At 39.4% G+C, this 22,402-nt stretch overlaps 1 protein-coding gene across 2 annotated transcripts; it reads left to right on the top strand.

Moving 5' to 3' along the window:
* Positions 1 to 942: 942 nt before the first annotated feature.
* LOC104587806 (microtubule-associated protein 70-1-like) lies at positions 943 to 21,880 on the top strand. 2 transcript variants are annotated; one of them, XM_088896956.1, is made up of 11 exons: positions 943 to 1,298; positions 6,760 to 6,845; positions 12,261 to 12,326; positions 12,444 to 12,614; positions 12,844 to 13,014; positions 13,146 to 13,301; positions 13,373 to 13,523; positions 14,031 to 14,098; positions 14,184 to 14,720; positions 14,816 to 14,997; positions 21,495 to 21,880. In XM_088896956.1, exons 1-11 carry the CDS (start codon positions 1,103 to 1,105, stop codon positions 21,511 to 21,513), a joined length of 1,803 nt encoding a protein of 600 aa, XP_088753082.1. In that variant the 5' UTR covers positions 943 to 1,102; the 3' UTR covers positions 21,514 to 21,880. The 2 variants fall into 2 exon arrangements, with proteins under 2 accessions (XP_088753082.1, XP_010243834.1); XM_010245532.2 differs by having other exon boundaries at positions 944 to 1,298; positions 13,373 to 13,519; positions 14,027 to 14,098.
* The last annotated feature ends 522 nt before the right edge of the window (positions 21,881 to 22,402 follow it).

Raw genomic sequence — 22,402 nt, 5'->3', positions numbered from 1 at the left:
CTCGACTGTGTTTCGGGCCAGGCTCGGGATTTGTCAAAAAAGCCAGGCCCGAGCCCGGCCCAACCCGACTCAACATTATATATTTTATAAATATATAATATGCATTTTATATATTTATATAAAATATATAGTATTTATTAGAATATATATGTATATTAATAATTTAATATATATATTTTTTTTATTTTTTTCTTTATAATTTATCTCTTTCTCTCTCTCTATTCAACCACTTCAGCAATAGCAGTGGCATGAGATAGACTTCCGGCTTGGGCCCAGGCCCGGGCTTTGGGCTTTTTATGAGGGTCGGGCTTGGGTCTTAGAAAAATCTATTAATGCAGAGTGAAAGCCTGGCCTGAGCTCGAACCAGTTTGGCCTATTATTAGGTCTAATGGGAATGCCCCACCGCATGTGACTGGACATGTGGTAATTACACGTTGTATGGGATGTTTGTGGGGCGACAGGCAGTAGGGCGGAGATGCAAAGTCGCTAAACATAGATAAGACCATTCTCACCTATCATAGACTTACCCAAGTCTCACAAAACACAACAGTATAAACCCAAAAAAGTATTGAACGAGATTTGATTCGATTCGAATTAGATCTATTTACACCCATATCAACCACAAGACGTACCCATCTCAAGGTAATGGAGTATGTTTTTATGACTGTAACATTACGACAATAATAGTCCTCCAATCCATAAACTTCTGCCATACATAAAATAATAATTAACCTCTTGGGTCATTCAAAATGGCAAAACCGCTTTTTTATTTTATTTTTTAAATGGCAAAACCGCTTTGCATCAACTTCTGGGTCCCATATCGTTTCTTCTCAATTCTCATTCACCCATGCGTGTGGGACCTGTGGGTCCGCTACATACCCAAGATACACGATATTATTGAATAAACACACTGTTTTAATGTTTCTCTCATTCAGATATTAAACCCCGCCTAAACCACTGCTTAATTAAAAGTAAAAGTCTCTCTCTCACTCTCGATTTTGCAGGAAAATAAGACCCAGAGATCTCTCCCTCTCCTTCCAAGGCACACAGTGTATTTCTAGGTTTTCAGTTTTTTGATGCCTGAACCACAAGCAGATCTCTAATGGCAGATGCGCACATTGGAAATGGAGAAGTAACACCAAGCTCGGATTTTGCTAAACCCACATCGGCTTCGTTCAAGTCCAGGAAGAAGAGCTCGATTTCTCGGGTCGGTTCTGAGATCGACGACTTCATCAATCTTTTGCACGGTTCCGATCCAGTCAAAGTCGAGCTCAATCGTCTCGAAAATAAAGTTAGAGGTGAAGGATTTCGAAAATTTCTTTCATTTGTTGATCAAATTTCTCAACTTTTTTTTTTTCTCTACGAGAGTTTACTTAATTATGAGGAGAAATGATATATTTTTTATTTCCCTTTCTCATCACTGTTGTTTATTAGTTTTTTTGGTGTAATACTCATTTTGGTTGTTAAATCTTGATATTTCTAGTTGAATGCACATAAACTCAAAAGAAACGATTACATTGTCACTTCATGTTCAGATAATGAACTTTAAAAGGGTTTTAACAATACCTTTTTGTTTTTATTCGGAGTTCCGGTTGAGCCGTTAAAAAACAAATAAATACGAAAAGAAGAAAATGTTTCTATCGATCTCTACAATGTTAGTGGTGCTCCTAATATCTGGCGTTTCTTTTCTTTTCTTTTCTTTTTTTTTGCATTTGTTCGTTTTTGTTTTTATTTCCTCAAATTCCTGATTGGTGTTTGCTTGGATTTTCATTCTCTTAATTCAATTTTACTTAAATATATGTTGCTTTGAGCGTAGGGGTTGTTCATTAATTAACGCAAACGATACCTCTATTTTAGAACGCTAAATACCTGTTAGAAAGTTTAAAATTTCAAAATTTTAGAACTCATAATGCATTTTCACCATTTTAATTTCAATTGGATCTTCACTAACCTCAAAACGCTACTTAACTCAAAAGCTTGACATCTTTTCATTAACTTCTTTTCCTTGGATACAAAGGTTGGAAAGGGAGCTGTTATAACTGTCCTTTATTTTGTCATCGTGCAAATTTTATATTTGTTTTTATATTTATAAGCCTAATGCAAAAACTAAACTTATGGACAAATGTCTTAGAAACAAGAAGTTTTAAAGTGAAATATATGATATGCAAATTTAATAATAATAGGAGTGCAAATCAAAGTACACCTAGGGTTGGAGACCTAGAGATAACTCAATGTGACCTTTTTTTGGTATCTTGGTTTGGTAATTCATAATCAGAGAGAGATTGAGGAGGAAATTGCCCATAGAATTAGAGCAAGATGGAAAAATTGAAGGGTTGCATCTGGTGTTTTATGTGATATGAGAATGCTACTTAGATTAAAAGGAAAATTCTATAAAATAGTTGTAAGGCTGGTTATGTTGTAAGGAGCAGAGTGTTGGTAGTCAAGAAGCAACATGTCAAAAAAATGAGTATGTCAAAAATGCATATGCTGAAATGGATGAGTGAAAAAGCTAGAAAGGAGTAGCATCAATAGGTGATAAAATGAGAGAGAATAGACTTAGATGGTTTGGTCACATGCATAGAAGACAATCAACAACACTTTTAAGTGAAAGATGATCATCCAATGATCATATTGTGCACAAAATCCCAACAACAAGAGAGGTGGAATTTCAAAAATTTGCAAAACCCTAGTGCTGAAATCGCACATATCAGAAAACCGGTTTTTCCTCATAGGACCGATTGGGTTCTTGGACCATGAAAGATCATATCTTTTTGGATAAAGATTGAATGCATTGCCTGATATTGAAGTCCACAAATGCAGAATTTTAAGTGTTGTTCACACTCAAGCTTGAATCCTCCCAGTAACATTGCAACAAGTTGAAGATGACGCAACTCTATCTTTGCAGTATTAGATTTCTTCTCTAGAAAGTACAGTAACAAAGGTCCAACCTTTTTCATGTTTTTGGGGGATTTTCATGACCCAAGTGAAGGCTGGAATTGTGCTTGAACCAATGGATATTAGCTCTGGTTGAATGTTGTTCAAAACCCTAGTTTAAATGTCTCACAATGAGGGGATTGAATTCAGCTAGTAGGGAGAAAAAAAGCATGGTTCGATCCCCTCTCATTCGTCTCTATTCATAGACTTGGGAGGGCTGCAAGAGCCCTCTCCTAATTTACAACTCTTAATTTTGGCCTCGTTTGGCGCATCTTTCTGTGTGGGCTGTCGGGTGTTTAGAAGGCCGACAACCCACGTTTTTGTCTATTTCCGTTTGGTTGGGAAAAGATTTAGCTGCCAAAAGATGTTGCCTCAAAAAGATGTGTGAAGCCCATTTTGGGCTATTTTTGGGAAGCTCCAAATGGGGCTTTTCCACATTTTTCATCACGTCTTTGCGTAGAAAGATGTGCGGGAAGACATGCCTTAACCAAATGGTCTTCAGGCTGCTAAGATCTTAATGCAAAAGCTCACGTCGTCTTTTGGTTGTCAGATCTGCAAGAAGATCTTTCAAGAAAGACTTGGCAAACGACACCTTTATTAGGATAAGATTGGAGAGAGTCCAACTCTATTAAATCAGTCATTATATTTGAATCCTTCAACTGGTCAAACTAGTCAAATCCTAGTCTTACTAGACTTATCTAGCACATAGTTTGACTAGGACTCTAATGTAAGACTCTTAACTATCCATTCGAACTCTATTATTTTTGGAAAATGTTTATCCAATTAGGAGATTACAACTTATATGGTGTGGGACCCACAACTTAATGGGAGTGTCAACATATCACATGCTTAATGCAAGCTAGTAGGGTTGGCCACTTAAGTTTTAATTAGCCATTATAGGCTAATTCGACCATAGCCGTTATGGGCTTAAGTGATCAGGCCCATTAAGTGTCTGAACTCTTAAAATCACTTGGAACTTTACTGTCCTAAAGGCCCAATTCTATTTCTTCAACCCATTATGTGATGATCAAGTCAATGCAACCTAATTAATCACTTGCAATCAATCTCTTTGCTATAAGACTTGACACCACATTAAGGGATGGACTTTTTCCCTCTTTGCCTTATGACATGGTGTCTGACTTCCAACACCATTGGATCTTTTATTGAGGATTCAGATAATCCTATTGCCGCTTGCCAGTAGATTCAGGACTTTGAGTAGGAAGTTGTACAAAGTGTTCTCTATGCCTTGACATAGGAGTAGATCCTATCACATTGATCTTCGGTGGACATACTGTCCTTGGATGCCCCAACATACCTAGATATTTGACCCTAGAAGGATCTCATTGGTTGTATTATTAAAGGCAGACAAGTTTGATACTCAATCTGATATCAATATCAAGTCTAGGGATTGAAAGCAACATCCAGTTGTTCCACTTGTCATAAAGCCCAGAAACAAGCTAGGTTTGGTCCAATTTTGTTTCTTGCAAACACTCATCCTCACACCTTAGGTCACAACCTGAGCAACTGAGGCCCACTGTTCCACTACCTCTTTTTTTTTTTATTTCATTTTGGAGGGCAACACCTTAGGTCCCCCAATCCAGGTGCAGGCGGGATTTGATCCCAAGTCTCTGCTACGACTAGCAAGTGACCTTACCAGCCAGTTGATTGGCACTTTGCCACTGCTCTACTACCTTTGGCAATGTGAGAATGATAACCTTGGCAGGGTAGACTTCCCCAAGTGTATCCACTGGTTGTGAAGTTTAAGTACATATTATAACAATCATGTGGTCTCATACATAATACTTATATGAACTAAGTGTATTTAGCAAAACAACCCGATGACACATGAACTGAATATTTCTTTTATTCATAACAAAATTATATACAATACATCAGTTGGAGCTGAGGGCATACACACTGTCTAACAACAAGAAGAAATGATTTGTTGTAGGTTGAAGGGGCTAAAAGGGCTAGGGGTAGATTAAAGAGGGCTTGGGTAGAAGTGGTAAAAAATGATTTAAGTGCTACTAATTTAACAATGGATATGGCTTTAAATGGAACAAAATGGCAAACCAGGATTCATGTGGCTGACCCATTATAGTTGGGGTAAGGCTTGGATTATGATGATGATGATATATATTTTGTGTTTGGAAGTTCTTTCTTGGCACAACAATTTGCACCATTACTTATGTGATGGGTGGAGGGATTTTACCCTGCTTGTTCTACCTTGCTTGTAATGATGCTTATGGGCATCTCAAACATGAAACTTTAGGTGGCCAGTAGGTTTGAATCCCTTGTTTGCACAGAGAAGTAAATGATTGGGATTTGGAGGACCTCTCAAACATGTTGATACTCTAGAAGGTGTAAGACCCCAACCCACTCTTGAACACAAGTTAGTGTGGTTAAGTGAGAATTTAGACTGTTTTACAGTAAAATTATTGTTTAAAAATTTGGTTGGCTCCTCTAACCAGCGTGTGGCTTGGGGCTGGAATGTGAATCATACTCTTTGTGAGTGGTGTGGTAAGGCTACGTACGGAGGTCTCCTTGAAAGACAAAGGAAGGCTGAGGGCAAAGGGTAGGCTAAGGGCTCTGATTGACAGAATGTTGTATTCGTTATGATTTACGTCTCCCTTTATAGGGAGAGATCCTGAGCTCCCGAAAGGAAGGAGTCAAAAGAGTTTGATTCCCACTTGGAGAGGGAATCTTTGATTCGATGTCAGTTGTCAGGGGGACATTGCTAAGGTTTCGCCACGTGTCTTATGAGATCTCTCTAGGACAATGTTTCCTTTCATTTGAGGATTCTCATAATACACATATGCTATTTCCTTTTTTGAGTCTTTTGAACTTACGCGTCTCTCTTATTCCTATTGGGCGTCATTTCATGAGTGACATTGGTCAGTCATCATGTTTCTTTGTTCGTTGCTGATCTGTGATGGCTGTGAGCTCATTGTAGGCTTGCGATGGCTTTGTGCTCATCGTAGATCCTTGGCGACTTTGGGTTTATCCTCGTTATCACAGCCTTGAGTCTATTGTAGGCCTGTGGTGGCCTTGAGCTCATCACAAGCTTGTATAGGCTTTGAGCTCATTGCTAGTCTGTGCAGGCTCGGAGCTCATCGCAGATTTGTGCCGAATTGTGAACTCGTCATGAGTGTCTCTGTGCCATTGGTTTAGCACCTTCTACACTATTGCGGTTGTGGTGATCAACATGTACCTACACTCTCATCCACTGCAAGTTATTTGCCAAAGTTTGGTCCCATTGTTTCAACATGTTTGGTGTTTCTTGGGCTGTACCTCAGATCTGGAATCACTGATCTCATCCTGGAGTTTGGAAGGCTTATCAAAGAGGGGAAAGATCCTTTGGGGCATAGTGCCTGGAGCAGTCTGCTGGGTTGTTTGGAAGGAAAGAAATGGCAGGGCTTTTCTTAATCAAGCTCTGCCAGTTGAGAGGATTTGTGGAAACGTGGAGAGGTTATTGGTGAAATGGGCTACCATCTACAGTTTTTTCAGAGGCTTTAACTTTAATCACTTCTACAGCCACTGGAATTGAATCATTTGGGATAAAAACTGTGTTTTGACTTGTTTATCTGTTGTCTCAGAGTGCTGTTTGTGTCGTTATTCTTGGTGCTGTTGTATTAAGGGAATCTCTCCCTTCGCTTTTACTTTCCATCTTAATAAAATTTTCATTTTCATCTTTCAAAAAAAAAAAAAACGAAAAAAGCCTATGGACATCTAATTGTTCAATCTCCAAGAAAAGTATAGCTTTTACAGGTCAGGTGTACATGTTCAACTTCTGATTACTTTATGGTCTTTATCCTATATTTGCAGATAAGGAGAGGGAACTGGGAGAAGCACAAGCAGAGATTAAGGTGCTGAAGTACTCGGAACGTCTCAAAGAAAAGGCTGTTGAAGAGGTAACTACTGAAATACCAAAATGTTAATAGCCAGTTGTGCATAAATGTTTAGAAACCTTAATGAGAATTGAGAAAGAATATGAGATTCTATAATTTTTTTCAACTCTGAAGTCAAAAAATGCATCTGAACATTTCATTTTGATCTTTCATATTGTTGATGACCTCTAGTGAGTTGTTATATGTTAAAGGTAAATCTAGTGTTTTAGAAGCACAAGGCACAAAAAAGCACAAGGCACAAAAAAGCACAAGGGGCATTTTGCTCCTGAGGTGCAAGGGGCAAGGCGAGGTGTGTACCTTTTCAAAGTAAGGCACAAAAATGCAAAAAATGCTAAAAAAATAAAAAATGCCAAAGAATTAAAAAACAAAATACATAATATCAATTAAAAATATAAACATAGTTAAAATAAATGTTTTTAAAAAACCTATTATCTCATCAATAACAAATAACTTTCATTAAGAAAAATTGATATTAAGTACAGAGGAGAGGGGGAGATAAACTCTGTTAACTCACCGATCTAAAGAAACAAAAACCATTTTACATGTTAGCCCAAAACAAAGCAACCCTATTCATCCCTTGCTTAGCTAACCCATTAGAAAAAGAGTTGGCACTTCTTTTAATCCAATTCAGCTTAATTTCAATATCCTTTGCTAACCACTTGGATTTCCTCTTTTTTTGATAATAACAGAAAAGGAAATCTTATTAAAATAAGAATCACAAATTACATCCTGGTGTAGAGATTACACCACACACCATTACAGAAATCTTTCCAAATAAGAATCACAAATTCCTCTGTTCATTTTTATAGTTCCAAAATACAGTCATCTCTTTCTTTAGCCATCCCACCACCAACTTGGAGTGTCCTATTATCAATTTAGTAATGCTCAAGTCCTTGGCTCTTTGTACTCTTTCCAAGGCTGCCATGATCTCAGCCCGAAGAGAGTCACCCACTTCTATTGGATATGAGAAAAGAGCAATTATTTTTCCTTCCTCTTTCCTTAGTACCCCCCCCCCCCCCCCCCAATGCTTGAAGGCCTTGGATTCGCAATACAGCTCCCGCCAACATTCAACTTGACAAATCCGCTATGAGGAGGAGCCCAAGCATGTAAAGAAGTCACTACCACCGGAGCTGAACTTGCAACCTCTTTCCAATTCCTTAGCAAATTATCAGACGAGAAGTCATTAAACAATTCCAAAGACTTAAGCCAGTGCACCGCTCTGATGTTAATCACCTCCAAAATACCTTGAAACCCCTTATCTGAAAAGATTCTTAAGTTCCTTTCCCATAAGGTCCAACAAACTGCTGCCCTTACACTTCTCTACATGATTCTCCCTCTTTTTAACGACCATTTGAAAAATGTAGGGGCAAATAGACTTTGCACATCCAACGGGAGAGTCTACCTACACCTAAAAAAAAAGAAAAGAGCCATTCCCAAATACATTTAGCAAAGTGACAAGAGATCAGTAAGTGATAACCATTCTCTCGTTCAGCTTTGCACATAAAACACCAATGAGGAGATAAACAAATTTTTGGCCTCTTTCTCTGCAATAAGTCACAAGTGTTGATTTTTTTCCAGGAATGCTTCCCAACAAAAAGCACCAAGCCTAGGTTGAATAGGATTAGACCAAGCTTCGTTAACAGGGAAAGACAATCCAAGGTGATGAATAGGTTGAGTTAAGGCTTTAAAAAAGGAAGCACAAGTCAACCTAGGCTTAGAAATACTCATTCGCATTGTCTGATTGGAAAACTCGGATCTTAGTTTGAAAATGAGTACATATCATCCGTTGAAAGTCTTTCACCAGTTTAGGATCTTCTTCTTGATAGTGCATAGGATAAACCTAAGTGTATTGAGAAAAATCATCAATAAATGATACGAAGTATTTATAGCCATTTTTACTTGGAATATTAATAGGCCCCACACATTAGAATACACAAGATAAAAAAGATCTGATTTTTTATTACGTAAAAGAAATGAAGTTCGATAATGCTTATTCAACTGACACACTTGACACTGAAATTGATTAACTGACATAGACTTAAACAGTTCTGGAAATAAATGCTTAAAAGACTCAAAAGACATATGACCCAAACGGTGGTGCCACAACAAGACTCATACTTGACTGACTCAATGACAACTACAAGACCAACTTTGTTCTCCAACATATGGAAGCCATCAACCATGTTCTCCTACCAATTGCCTTCTCGGAGGCTAAATCCTAAAAAACACAAGAATGTGGGAGAAAGACTACTGAACAACAAAGCATGTGTAATACTAATAACAAACAAAAAATTAATAGGTAAACTTAGAACATGCAAGAAATATGATAGTGGATGACCAAAGGGCAAAGATATAGATCCCTGGCTAGCAATGGAGGAGAAAGATCCATCTATTAACCTCATTGATCTAACCTCACTTGATCTCTGCTTGAGAGGAGGGTATATGAATGGAATGGGTTGACTTACCAGTCATATGGTTTGAGGCTCTGGAATTCAATAGTCCATGGGGGTTTCAGAGTCTTAGAGGCTACATGGAAGGCAGAGGCTGAGTTACCTGAGGAGAATGCAAAAGAAGTTTAAGGAGTAGGCCTAGTATCTGCATGTCTAAGAGCCCTACCATATTTCTCAAAATGGTCATGGAAGGAGTTAATATTATCCTCCTTGAGATTAGAACCGGGAGAGGGGGGGGGGATCTTGAGATGAAGTCACTGCTGAATTTCCATGCTATGAATCATGAGCTGCTAAGTTGGCCGAGGTATACTTCTTCTGATTTGGTGCTGACTTCTTTCTCAACTCTTGTGCCCACTTTGGCTTCCTATTCAACTCCCAACAAGTTTCACGGGTGTGTCTGGATTTCTTTCCTGAGTTTATGTTTCTCCTTATTGCTAAGGTAACAGTCTTCCCCTCAGGAGCATTCATAACTGATTTACTGCTTTCCTTTGACTGAACTAGGGCATAGACTTCTTGAATAGATGGAAGGTCCTTACCGCCCAGAATTTGCACTCTAATGAGGCCCAACAGGAAAGCAAACAAACGCTGCCGAGACACGATGTTTATAAGCTTTGGTATCTTTTTCACTTTCCTACTCAATGCTTTGGTAGTAATCTGGCTCTTTCCAAACTGAAGTTAGGGCTGAATAGTAGCCAGAGAAACTCCTCTCCTTACATGTTGAAGATTCAGCTTGTAATTAGTAAATCTTGGCACAATGCCTTTGCTCTGAATATGTTGCTTTTGCTTGTTCCCATATTTCTTTAGCTGTTTCAGCTCACATGAAATTCTGTTTAACTGAAGGTAACGTGGATGTCAGAAGCCATGACATAATCATACAGTTTTCTTGGTCCCACTTGTCATATTCAGAAATCTAGGTTCCTTTACCTTCCCATTGACTCATTGATATTACCCCGCCTTTCCCTTGGTTGTAATATACAGCTGCATCTCTTTGGACCAAGCCAAGTAGTTCCTACCATCCAAGGGAGTGATAGTCATAGGAAAATTTAAAGTATCCTGACCACCATTCAATCCACCCAAATTAGATGTGGTTCTAGATGTTGCAGAAACTTATAGTAGCCATATATAATAACTTTACTTTTTTTTTGATATTTCTGAAGGGCTACCCAAGTCTCCACTATGACCAGCAGGAGACCTTAACAACCAGCTGGTTGGCACCTTGCCACTACCACCATATATAATAACTTTAGAGTGAACAAATGACCTGTTGTCTCTGTCCACACACAGATGAAAACCACCCCACTCCTTATAGATTTTTATGCATGTAACAAACACATTCACACACAGCAACTGCTGTCACACACATGTACAGGACACACAGATGACAACCAACCTTTCCAAAGGACAATACAAGTCCCAAACATCAACAAAAAAATGCTGCAGTCCCCTGCCAGTTGAACCAGGTCACTCATGACCTACAAAGGTCAAACACTCCCTTACACCATTTGGTCAATGTAAAACACAACCTGTCCTTGGACTTATTGCCAAGAACAGAGGCTACAAACAAACTAATTCTTGATTCTGTTCAGTCTGAGCAGATTTTTTGAAGATTTAAACCCAGAAATGTTCAATTGACCTCTAGGGAAAGCTTCAATTGACCATCCACTTTTTTTGTATTTCTTGGATAACATCAGAAATGCTCTCAGAACTGGGGTGAGTGTTGTCAGACCTGGGACGAGTCTGCTTCTTCCATTCTCAGTCTAGGGAAGAAAGAAAAAAGGCTATGATCAGAAAGGAGGGGATTCAGAGAGCAATGTCCTGCTCTGATACCATATTTTCCAAGAAAGAAGAGAAGAGAAGAGAAAAAAAATTGTCTGAGACAAAAAGCATGCTGACGGCACTAGCTACTCTATATTTTTATATTAGGGTGACGGTACAAATCATAAAAGAATGGAAAACACCAAAATACCCCTGCCATACATGGCTGACACAATAATTATGTGATATCGCAAGCAGACTGACATAGCTACCGCCTTAGAGGCACCCTGCGATGTCAGGTTGAGCTGAGAGCGCTGGTGAATGCGATAGCACATTGATCATTGGTTATGCCGCTTGTGTTTATCATCGCAGTGTGTATCTCCACAATTTCTTATTTTGAATGATATCTTTGTTAGTAAGGAGATTAGTGAGCTCATTGCAGGCGTCATCGCAGGTCTTATATGGTTAGTTGGGTCATGAGGCCTTACGATTTCAATTGCTGACAATGTGGTTGTACTACCTTTTGGCGTGGACATAGACTTCATCACAGGTACTGTGGTGGTTGCCTTTGTGTCATTATGACCCTCATCGCAAGTTCTGCGGTGGTGATCTACATGTACTTACATTATGTTTATGTGTTTTGAGCCAATGGGTATTTTTAAAGAATTTAGTTTTTTCTAATATTTTGGTCTGCATTTTTTGAATTAATAATAATTTTATTTTTCTTTTTTTTTTTCAAAATTTTGTTCCTTGCTTCAGAAAGGTGTGAGCCTCACGTCATGCCTTGTGCCTCAGGCTTGTGCTTTTCCTTGTACCTTACAATTTAAAAATTTTCAAGTAGGATACCTTGCATGCTTAACAGAAGCTCAAGATTTTAAGTATACATTACTAGTTTGCTGAATGGAGTTGATTTTCTTGATGGTGCTGATTTCGAAGTTGCTTTTCTTCTCTTTTTGAAACTTTGTAGGCTGTATTCTGCATCAAAGAGGACCTTATGTGTTGATTTTCTTTTGTTATTTTTTTTTGGGAAGATTGTCTTTTGATAAAATTAACTGGTTGTTTATTGAATTTGGGGATTCTGCCGTTTTGTTAGAAAACTATCTTTAGCAAAAGTAGAATTTTAATTCATTTTGCATATTATGCATGCCATTATGGATTGAAGTTTCTGTTGTTTTTACTTTCATCTTATTTTGTTTCTGGTTGATGCCAACAGCTAACCGATGAGCTGAAAAAAGTGGAAGGAAAGCTAAAGGCTACCGACATTCTTTTGGAGAACAAGGTATAGTGTATAGTTTTTGCTATTGCCTGCTTCAACTTTTCTTTATCAATTTCTTGAAAGTTATTTTCACATTTGATGAGTATATTCTGACTTCACTTGTATCATCTTTTTCTATAGAATCTTGAGACCAAGAAGATAAATGATGAGAAAAAAGCAGCTCTTGCTGCACAATTTGCAGCAGAAGCTACACTCAGAAGAGTCCATGCTGCTCAAAAGGATGATGATATGCCTCCTATTGAGGCCATCATCACTCCACTTGAGGCGGAGCTAAAACTTGCTAGGCTGGAGGTATGTAAAGCTGTACTCCAATATTTTGTTGTTTGCAGTTACTGCCAGTATTATTTCTATTATGCATATAGACAGTTATTCATATCATACATGCATTTGGTTTTTGGTAGTCTGCTTGTGAAATAGTGTGGGGTGTTTAATCTTGTCTGTTGGGATAATTTGTCAAAAACCATTCATAATAAGGATGAGTTTTCTGTGTGTATTTGAAAATTCTGTTTTGGATTATCAGGTCGCAAAGATACAGGATGATAATAGAGCACTTGACCGACTTACTAAATCAAAGGAAGCTGCTCTGCTCGAGGCTGAGAGGATTGTTCAAATTGCCTTGGCAAAGGCATCATTAGTTGAAAATCTGCAAAACAAGAACCAGGAGCTAATGAAGCAGATTGAAATATGCCAGGTTTGTTCATCTGTTTGATATTTGACTACCTACTTTAGGTTAAGGTGCATGTATGGTGCTATTGGCATGGTGGTGGCCATCCATGAGATGCATTACATGGGTGGATGTAAGATCTATTGCTTCTTTATCAGGAAGAGAACAAGATCTTGGACAAAATGCATAGGCAAAAGGTTGCAGAGGTAGAAAAGCTAAGTCAAACCGTCCATGAGCTAGAGGAGGCTGTTCTTGCTGGTGGGGCTGCTGCCAATGCTGTGCGCGATTACCAAAGAAAAGTGCAGGAAATGAATGTGAGTTTCCTTTTTTTTTCAATATAACGTCTTTCAAATAAGATACCTATCCTAAAATCTCAAGATCTTAGGAGGAGAGGAAAATTCTTGACCGGGAACTAGCTCGTGCAAAGGTTACTGCAAACCGTGTTGCAGTTGTAGTTGCAAATGAATGGAAAGATGCCAATGACAAAGTAATGCCTGTAAAGCAATGGCTCGAAGAGAGAAGATTTTTTCAGGCACGTTATAGTTTACCCTTATTGCATTATTTCCTTTTCCTCTTAATTCCTTTTTCTTATATTGATTTGGATTGTGAGTTCTTATTATGGAAATGACAAGAATGCCACTTGTTCTTGCGGATATTTATTTATTTTTTTCTATAAATTCTTTGGAGATTTTGGTGAAGTTCTACTTTGGTTAATGAATTAAAAACAAAATATTGGCAGAAGAAAGAAATGCAAGAGGTGCCTTCATTAAAGACCACTTTGGCAAGGATCACAACTATAATGACTCTAGATTAATCTTTTCTTTCTGGGGCTATTTTGTAACTCTTGGGAAAATTAGAGGGAAACATTGAAGCTTCAGATATTTGACATTTTCTAGTTAGATTATGGATTTCTGCATTATTTCTAACTAGAATGATACTTCAGGTCATGAGGGTGTATTGTACAGAAAGTAATTTTTTTATGCTTTTCATGTTTGGTGACTGAAGTACTGAACTATATTAGCTTATTATACTAATACAGGGAGAAATGCAACAACTTCGAGATAAACTGGCAGTAGCAGAGCGTGCTGCAAGGTCAGAAGCTCAATTGAAGGTAGGGAAGTTTCAGCAATTATAGAGGACTTGATAACTTAGCATTATCTAAATCAGTTTTGCCATTGTTTGAGCTGGGTTCTTAGGAAAGATACCAATTGCGACTAAAAGTTCTTGAAGAAGGTTTGAGACATTCTCCCAGTGTCAATGGTCGCACTACTTCAGAAAGAATCATAAGCAATGGGCCTTCAAGAAGGCAGTCCCTTGGTGGAGTGGAAAGCTTCTCCAGAAATTATGCCGATGGCTTTTCATCAAGGAGGTCTTCAAATTTACGGCTTGCAACTGTGTCTTCCAACAGTGCAAGTGCATTGTTAAAAAATGTGAAATGTTCATCAAGGTCATTTGATGGTGGTAGCAGATCAATTGACAGAAGCAAGGTTACATCAGACAGAGATGGGAAAGATACTACTGACAACCAAACCAGTGATGGCATACAAAGTAATGAGACAGCTAGTACATGTAAAGAGACTTCAAATGGGAAACCAAATGAGAACATGAAAACAGATCATGAAGATTATGTGTCTGGACTTTTGTATGATATGTTACAAAAAGAGGTTATTACTTTGAGAAAAGCATGTCATGAGAAGGATCAGAGCCTTAAGGACAAGGATGATGCAATTGAGGTTTCAACATTACTATTATCTCTATATCATCTTGGGGTTTTTCTTTTCTTTTGTTTCCTTAAACTGTTAGTATTTAAATCATATTGTTTTACCAGATGCTGGCAAAGAAGGTTGATACCTTGAATAAAGCAATGGAAGTTGAGGCCAAAAAGATGCGAAGAGAAGTAGCTTCCATGGAAAAGGAAGTTGAAGCAATGCGTGCTAACAATGATCCAAGGGGACGGCGCCTCAGTGCTCCCAGGGGGGCTGTTAATAGTTCTCAGTTGCTTTTTGCAAGGTAGTGTTTTTAATTTCTATATTTCTCTATTTACTGTAAACTGGGATCATTTGTAGAGTCATATCTAACCTCTTTTAAAATGTAAGTGAATTTTTCCAGTAAGAATACACTTTATCTTTGTTAGCGTAGGGGTATTTCTGTCTTTATACCTAGATTAATGTTGCTGATCTGTAATGTTGTGTTGGAACCAGTGCTCCTAACTTAAATAAGGGCACATAGGTCTTTTCAGTTATTTTTAATAATATAAATACTGCCTGGTTGACTGGGAGATGGTAAGTTGAGTCTTCTAGTTCGAACCAAAATTTCTCTCTTCTCTCTTTCTTCCACCTTTCTCCTTCTACATAACTGATCTCAGACAGACAGAACTCTAAGGCAGAACCGAATTATATCATGGTATCAGAGCAACTTGAATCTGCCTAGATTTCTGCTTGCCTAGGTTTCTATTCTCTATGCACCCTATCTAGGGTTTTTCCTCTTTTTTCTGCATTCGATTGGAGATAAGGGAAAGGGCTGAAAAGGAGTGATCGCCCTCTTCCCTTGGAGGTTTCTATGCCTCCAGTCAGGTTGTATGTGGTCAGTGGCTGTGATTTCTGAGATCGCCCTCTCCTAGTAGAGGAAGAATAGAGGGCCGAACTGTGTGTGCAGTGGCTGTCGTGTGTGGCTGTTGTGTGTGCAGTGGCTGTCGTGTGTGGACTGATTTCCTGCCTGTATGGTTGTTACTTCAGTGATAAGGTAAGAGATCTCAGTGCATGATATCTGTTATGGATTAAATAGGAAGTGTGTTTCAGACCATGTGCTAGGGTTTCAGACAGTAATGTGCTAGGGTTTATGTTGGTTTCTTTATGCATTTCGAAGGAAGAGATGATCATATAGTGGTAAGATTTCAGGTAGTTGTAGGAGTAGGGTTTGTGGTGTAAAGAACACACTTTTCAGCAACAACAAGTGCTGAAATCAGTGTGACAGGTGTGATCTAGGGTTTGTGGTGTAAAGAACACACATTCCAGCAACAATAAGTGCTGCAATTAGTGTGACAGGTGTGACCTAGTGGTGTGTAGTGTGCAGATCTCAGTGATAATAGAATTCAGCAAGTGTGCAGAATCGGTGATAACATAATGGGAGATAATAGCGATTATAAACCTAGTGTGATGGTGCCTACAGACTACCTGAATGTTCAGATGACCTCCATTAAATTAAATGGAGAGAATTATGTGCCTTGGGCTAAATCCGTCAAAGTCTTTTTGAAGGCAAAGAAGAAGGTAAAACACATCAGAGAGGAGAAACCCTCATCTGACTCTCACGAGTATGAAGATTGGGAGCAAGAGGATGCTCAGATCATCACATGGTTGTGGAACAGTATGGAACCCAGGATTAGTGTGAAATTCATGTTTCTTGATACTACCAAAGATGTGTGGGACCATGCGAAGAAATTGTATTCGGGGCAGGACAATACAACAAGAGTCTATCAGCTGTATCAAGAGTACTTTAACCTGCAACAGGGCAATCAGAGTCTTGAGGAGTACTATGCCAACATGAGAAACATACGTAATGAGTTGAATGTCTATCATCCTCTCACTTCTGATGTCAAGATTTAGCAACAACAGAGAGAGCAGCTTGATGTGACCAGATTTTTAGTGGCACTAAAGTCTGAATATGAACTAGTATGGGCTCAGATATTAGGAGGATCAACTCTTCCCTCCTTAGAAGAGGTATTTGCTCGACTCCGGAGTATTTCTATCGGATCTACTGAGAACTCTAATATCTCAGATAGATCTGCCTTTGCTGTAACGAGAGGCCGTGGTGTTAGAGGTGGAGCTAGGGGAGCTCAGTCTGGCCGTGGTGGTGGTAGTGGTTCTGCGTATGGCCGAAGTGGCAATGGTGGGTCTACTCATAATCGTGGTGGTGGTCGTACTGGGGGCAGAGATTTAGGGGGAGCCCGTGGTAGAGGACGTGGCTCAGGCCCGAGGAAGTGCACTCATTGTGGTATGGATGGACATACCATCAACTATTGTTATGATCTATATGGTCCTCCCTCAACCTGGGCTAATCATGCCGCGATCGGTGACTCAAGTTCTAGCTTTAGACAGGGGAATCATTCATCTGATCAGATGCCTCCTACATCCACAGATGGTTCCGTGAAGGAGATGGTGAGTGTTCCCCGTGATGAATATGAGAGGTTTATCCAATCACAGCAGAACACGGCGACTTTCGCTCACTCAGGTATGGCTTGTCTGGCATCTACATCCCTGGATCATTGACTCTGGAGCCTCCGATCACATGACTGGAACTCCATGTGTGTTTTCCTCCTTATCTCATTGCTCAACATCACAATCTGTCACCCTTGCTAATGGTTTCACATCCTCAATTTGTGGTGTTGGTAATGTTGACCTAGATCCTGTATCCCTCTCCTCAGTTCTGTATGTTCATAAATTGCCTTTTAACCTTGTGTCTGTTAGTAAGCTGACCAAATCACTTAACTGCTCCATTACCTTCTATCCTTCTATGTGCGTTTTTCAGGATCTCAAGACGGGGATGAAGATTGGTGGAGGGCATGAAGTAGGTGGACTGTATTATCTTGACGGTGGTGGCGGTAGAACTTCAACAGCTCTCCAGTCATCTCTTTCTCCTCTTTAGTGGCACTGCCAATTTGGTCATCCATCGCTAAAAGTCTTGAAGTCCTTGGTTCCGTCCTTGAGTCAGCTTTCTGTTTTGGATTGTGAGTCGTGTCAGTTTGGAAACACCATCGTGTTCCCTTTAGTTCTAGGGTTGATAACCGTGTGTCGAGTCCTTTTTCTTTAGTTCATTCAGATGTTTGGGGTCCTTATAAAGTGATGTCATATAATGGATACAGATATTTTGTCATTTTTGTGGATGATTTTTCAAGGACGACGTGGCTCTATTTAATGAAAGAAAGAAGTGAATTGTTTACCATTTTTCAGAAATTTTATGCTGAGATTCGTAACCAATTTGGTACCCACATCAAAGTTTTCCGTTCTGATAATAGCCGCGAATATCTATCCTCATCATTTTAGGAATACTTGGATCAACATGGCATTATACATCAGACCTCGTGTACCTACACCCCACAACAAAACAGGGTGGCTGAGAGAAAGAATCACCATCTCCTTGAAACAGCAAGATCCCTCATGCATGTTCCCAAACCTTTTTGGAGTGATGCAGTGCTTACCTCTTGCTTTCTGATTAATCGGATGCCCACGTTCATCTTTGATGGTCATTCTTCGTTTCAGGTCTTGTTTCCCACTTTGTCTCCGTTTCCTCTTACGCCGAGAGTTTTTGGGTGTGTTTGCTTCGTCCATAATCTGGGTCCCGGGAATGACAAGTTCGATGCCCGTTCTCTCAAGTACATCTTCCTTGGCTATTCTCGGACCCAGAAAGGGTATAGATGTTACCATCCGAGTTCTCGACGGTCCTTTGTGTGTGCTGATGTCAGATTCTTTGAGTCTACTCCGTTCTTTTTGGGGTCCAATGATTCTTCTTCCTCATCACCTCTTCCTCTTCCACTTCCCGTTGTCGACCCTCCTTCCTTTGTTCCAGCCGTGACCAAACCCTTGCCTCCGGTGCCACCATCTGTTGAACGCCCACCTATTTGTCATGTGTATACACATCGCCCATGTGCACCAGCTACTACTCCTCCGGCTACATCTCCGTCGACGGATCCAGCACCAGACCCGCACTTAGCATCTGAACTTGATCTACCCATTGCTTTGCGGAAAGGTAAACGTACTTGCACCCTTCATCCCATTTCTAATTATGTTTCTCTTACTCACCTTTCCGCTTCCCATCGCCAGTTTGTCACCCTGTTATCATCAGTTGTTGTCCCTAAAGATGTCCAGGAAGCCCTTGCCTCTCCAGGGTGGTGCCGAGCCATGGAAGAAGAACTCTCAGCCCTTCATCATAATCATACTTGGGACCTCACTGCTCTTCCTCCTGGGAAGCAAGCTGTTGGTTGTAAATGGGTTTATACGGTTAAGTATTTGCCTGATGGTAATGTTGAACGCCTGAAAGCGCGATTGGTTGCAAAAGGGTACTCCCAAGCCTATAGTATTGACTACACGGAGACCTTCTCACCGGTTGCTAAGATAGGGTCAGTTCGTGTTGTGATCTCTCTTGCAGCCATGTATGAGTGGCCACTATATCAGCTTGATATAAAGAATGCCTTTTTGCATGGTGACTTACTCGAGGAGGTCCATATGGAGCAACCTCCAGGGTTTGTTGTTCAGGGGGAGGATGGTAAGGTGTGCAGACTAAGGAAGGCTATATATGGGCCTAAACAGTCTCCTCGAGCATGGTTTGGTAGGTTCAGTGAGGTGGTAAAGAAGTTTGGTATGAAACAGTGCAAAGTTGACCATTCTGTATTTAGTCATGACTCTCCGGGAGGAAAAATACTGTTGGTGGTGTATGTAGATGATATTGTTATTACTGGGAATGATAACATTGGTATTGACAGGCTGAAGACTTGTCTGCAGGATCACTTTCAGACAAAGGATCTGGGTAAGCTGAAATACTTCTTGGGGATAGAGGTAGCAAGATCCAAGTATGGTATTAACCTGTGCCAGAGAAAATATGTGCTTGATTTGCTGGAAGAAACAGGCTTGTTGGGTGCCAAACCAGCTAAAACACCCATGGACACAAATACCAAGCTAAGCAGTGATATGGGTGAAGTGTTTGAAGACCCTGGCAGATATCGTCGACTTGTGGGCAAACTGAACTACCTAACCATTACTAGACCAGACATCTCATTTGCGGTTAGTGTGGTAAGTCAGTTCATGCAAAAACCTCTGATTCCTCATTGGAATGCAGTTCTGAGAATTGTGAAGTATCTAAAAGGGGCTCCGGGTTGCGGTCTGATATACAAGAGTGGCGGAAAACTTGAAATAGAAGGGTATTCTGATGCTGACTGGGCCAGTTCTATGTCTGATAGGCGGTCTACTACAAGCTATTGCACGTTTCTGGGAGGTAACCTGGTGACATGGAAAAGTAAGAAGCAGACGGTTGTGGCAAGAAGCAGTGCAGAAGCAGGATATAGGGCTATGGCACACACCGCTTGTGAATTAGTGTAGCTAAGGAACCTTCTACAGGAAGTAGGGTACAGCATTAACACTCTAATGAAGCTCTATTGTGATAATTAGGTTGCAGTTCATATCTCCTCTAATCCAGTGTTTCATGAAAGAACCAAGTACATTGAGGTTGACTGTCACTTTGTGAGGGAGAAGGTGCTGAATGTGGAGAGGTAGGCACTATACATGTTAATACAGGAAATCGGTGGGCAGACTTATTTACAAAAGGCTTGAGTCGGGGAAGAGTGGACTACATATGTAACAAGCTAGGAGTAAATGATATATATTCACCAGCTTGAGGGGGAGTGTTAGCGTAGGGGTATTTCTGTCTTTATACCTAAATTAATGTTGCTGATCTGTAATGTTGTGTTGGAACCAGTGCTCCTAACTTAAGTAAGGGCACATAGGTATTTTCAGTTATTTTTAATAATATAAATACTGCCTGGCCGACTGGGAGATGGTAAGTTGAGTTTTCCAGTTCGAACCAGAATTTCTCTCCTCTCTTTCTCTCTTTCTTCCACCATTCTCCTTCTACATAACTGATCTCAGACAGACAGAACTTAAGACAACCGAATTATATCAATATTCTCCGTCTGATATTCTTAATCTTGAAGTTGAAAATATCTTGGCCAGACCTGCTTGGCAGCCGTAGTGGATTTAGAATTTTACCTTCTCAAATAAGAAATGGTGTTACTAGCTAGAAAAGACAAGCCCAAGGGAGTGGTTGTATATGCACCAATGCGACCACACAATTTATATAGGAAGCTAAATGAAAGATTGTCAAAAGAGGAGGGGTAGCAGTGTAAATGCCCTTGAGCATGAGAGGATTGAGATAGGTTCATGATTCCAAGTTACATTTTCCTTTTTTTTTTGGGTAAGTAACAAATATTTTTATTAAGAGATATTAATATAGAAAAATACAAAGGGAGGGGTAAAAACTCTTAACCCTCCCAAGAGAACATTTCAGATTACAAAAAGCTTTCTGGATTATGATCAAGGTTCAAAGTATCGACAGTTGCATGTTTTTTGGGTCCAACAATTCAGTCTTGTTCATAACATAATGACATTCATTTTAACATTATTAATTAGAACCAATTTAAAGTATTGAATGTATTGGTGACCCTGAAAACCAATATGTGTAATAAGATGCACACCGATATGTTGTGATACTTTGAACCTTGATTATGGTGCAAATTACCATTTAATTTAATGCAAGAAACTAAACCATCAATTACAGTTCTCACTACAATTTTGGCTTTAGGTGGGTTTGGCTGTAAATATCATACTTAAGATTTTGTTGTACTTTTGATTTGGTATTGTGTTGCACTTGGTACCTATTAGTTTCTCTAATTGCTTAGTATTTTGTTATAATACAGCTCAAGTACTGAAGCTTATGGAGTGTAGATTATTTTTGTTCTACAGGAACTTACGGCACTCATAATGCATATTCGGCTGCAAGGCAATGACTGGGACGGGATGATTTTTGCATTTTCAGTTCTCCGGTCATAGGTTTGTATTGTTTTATTATGTTTTGCCTTTTTCCCCCTCTAATTTTATATATTTATCTGGCCTGCTGTTGCTCCTACATTTCAAAAGGGAGTGATTAGAGGCTATTCGGTATCATTGGCTGCTTTCTGAGGTTGATGTGGCTGTGTCGGAGATGAATGTCTGGTTGTTTTTTTCCCTTTTCCCTCCTTTTTTTTCTCGTTTTCCCTGTGCCTCGGCTAAGCCAGTCTGTAAAAAACCGTCTTTGGGTTTCAGGGTGGCATTACCCTGTTGTATATTTTTGTAGGAATAAGATTGAATCATCCCAATTTGTGCATAGTATTACGAATAGGATGTTGTCTAACAAACAGGATTAAGTGATTGAATGCGTTAGCTGATGACCAGTTCAATTTCGGACTGGGGTTGAGGCAAATCTTTGTCAAACCTATGCCATGGTAGGGGTGTCAATTGACCGGTTTTGGTTTGGATCCAATCCGATTCAAACTTTATTAAATTGGATTTGGACGGTCCATTATAGTTATTAGATTGGGCCAATCCAAAATAATTTGGTCTGTATTCTTATTGGTTTGAATTAGACCTAAACCAAATTTCCAATAAACTGATCATGAGGCCAAACCTTTGTTCAATTTGAAATCAATCAAAACTGAAAACAACATAAAATCACTTTTATGAAAGTATTTTTATGAAAACACTTTTATGGAAACACTTAGAAAATCACTTTTACGAAAAAACTTTTACAAGAGGACTTTTACAAAAGTACTTTTATGAAATCACTTTTATAAAAATTCTATGAAAGTACTTTTGTAAAAGCACTTCTATAAAAG

The sequence above is a fragment of the Nelumbo nucifera genome, chromosome 2, assembly GCF_055504915.1.
Source record: "Nelumbo nucifera cultivar China Antique chromosome 2, China Antique-T2T, whole genome shotgun sequence".
Lineage (NCBI taxonomy): Eukaryota > Viridiplantae > Streptophyta > Magnoliopsida > Proteales > Nelumbonaceae > Nelumbo > Nelumbo nucifera.
Note: the sequence above shows the minus strand (reverse complement) of the source record. Positions and strands in the feature narration are given on the sequence as shown.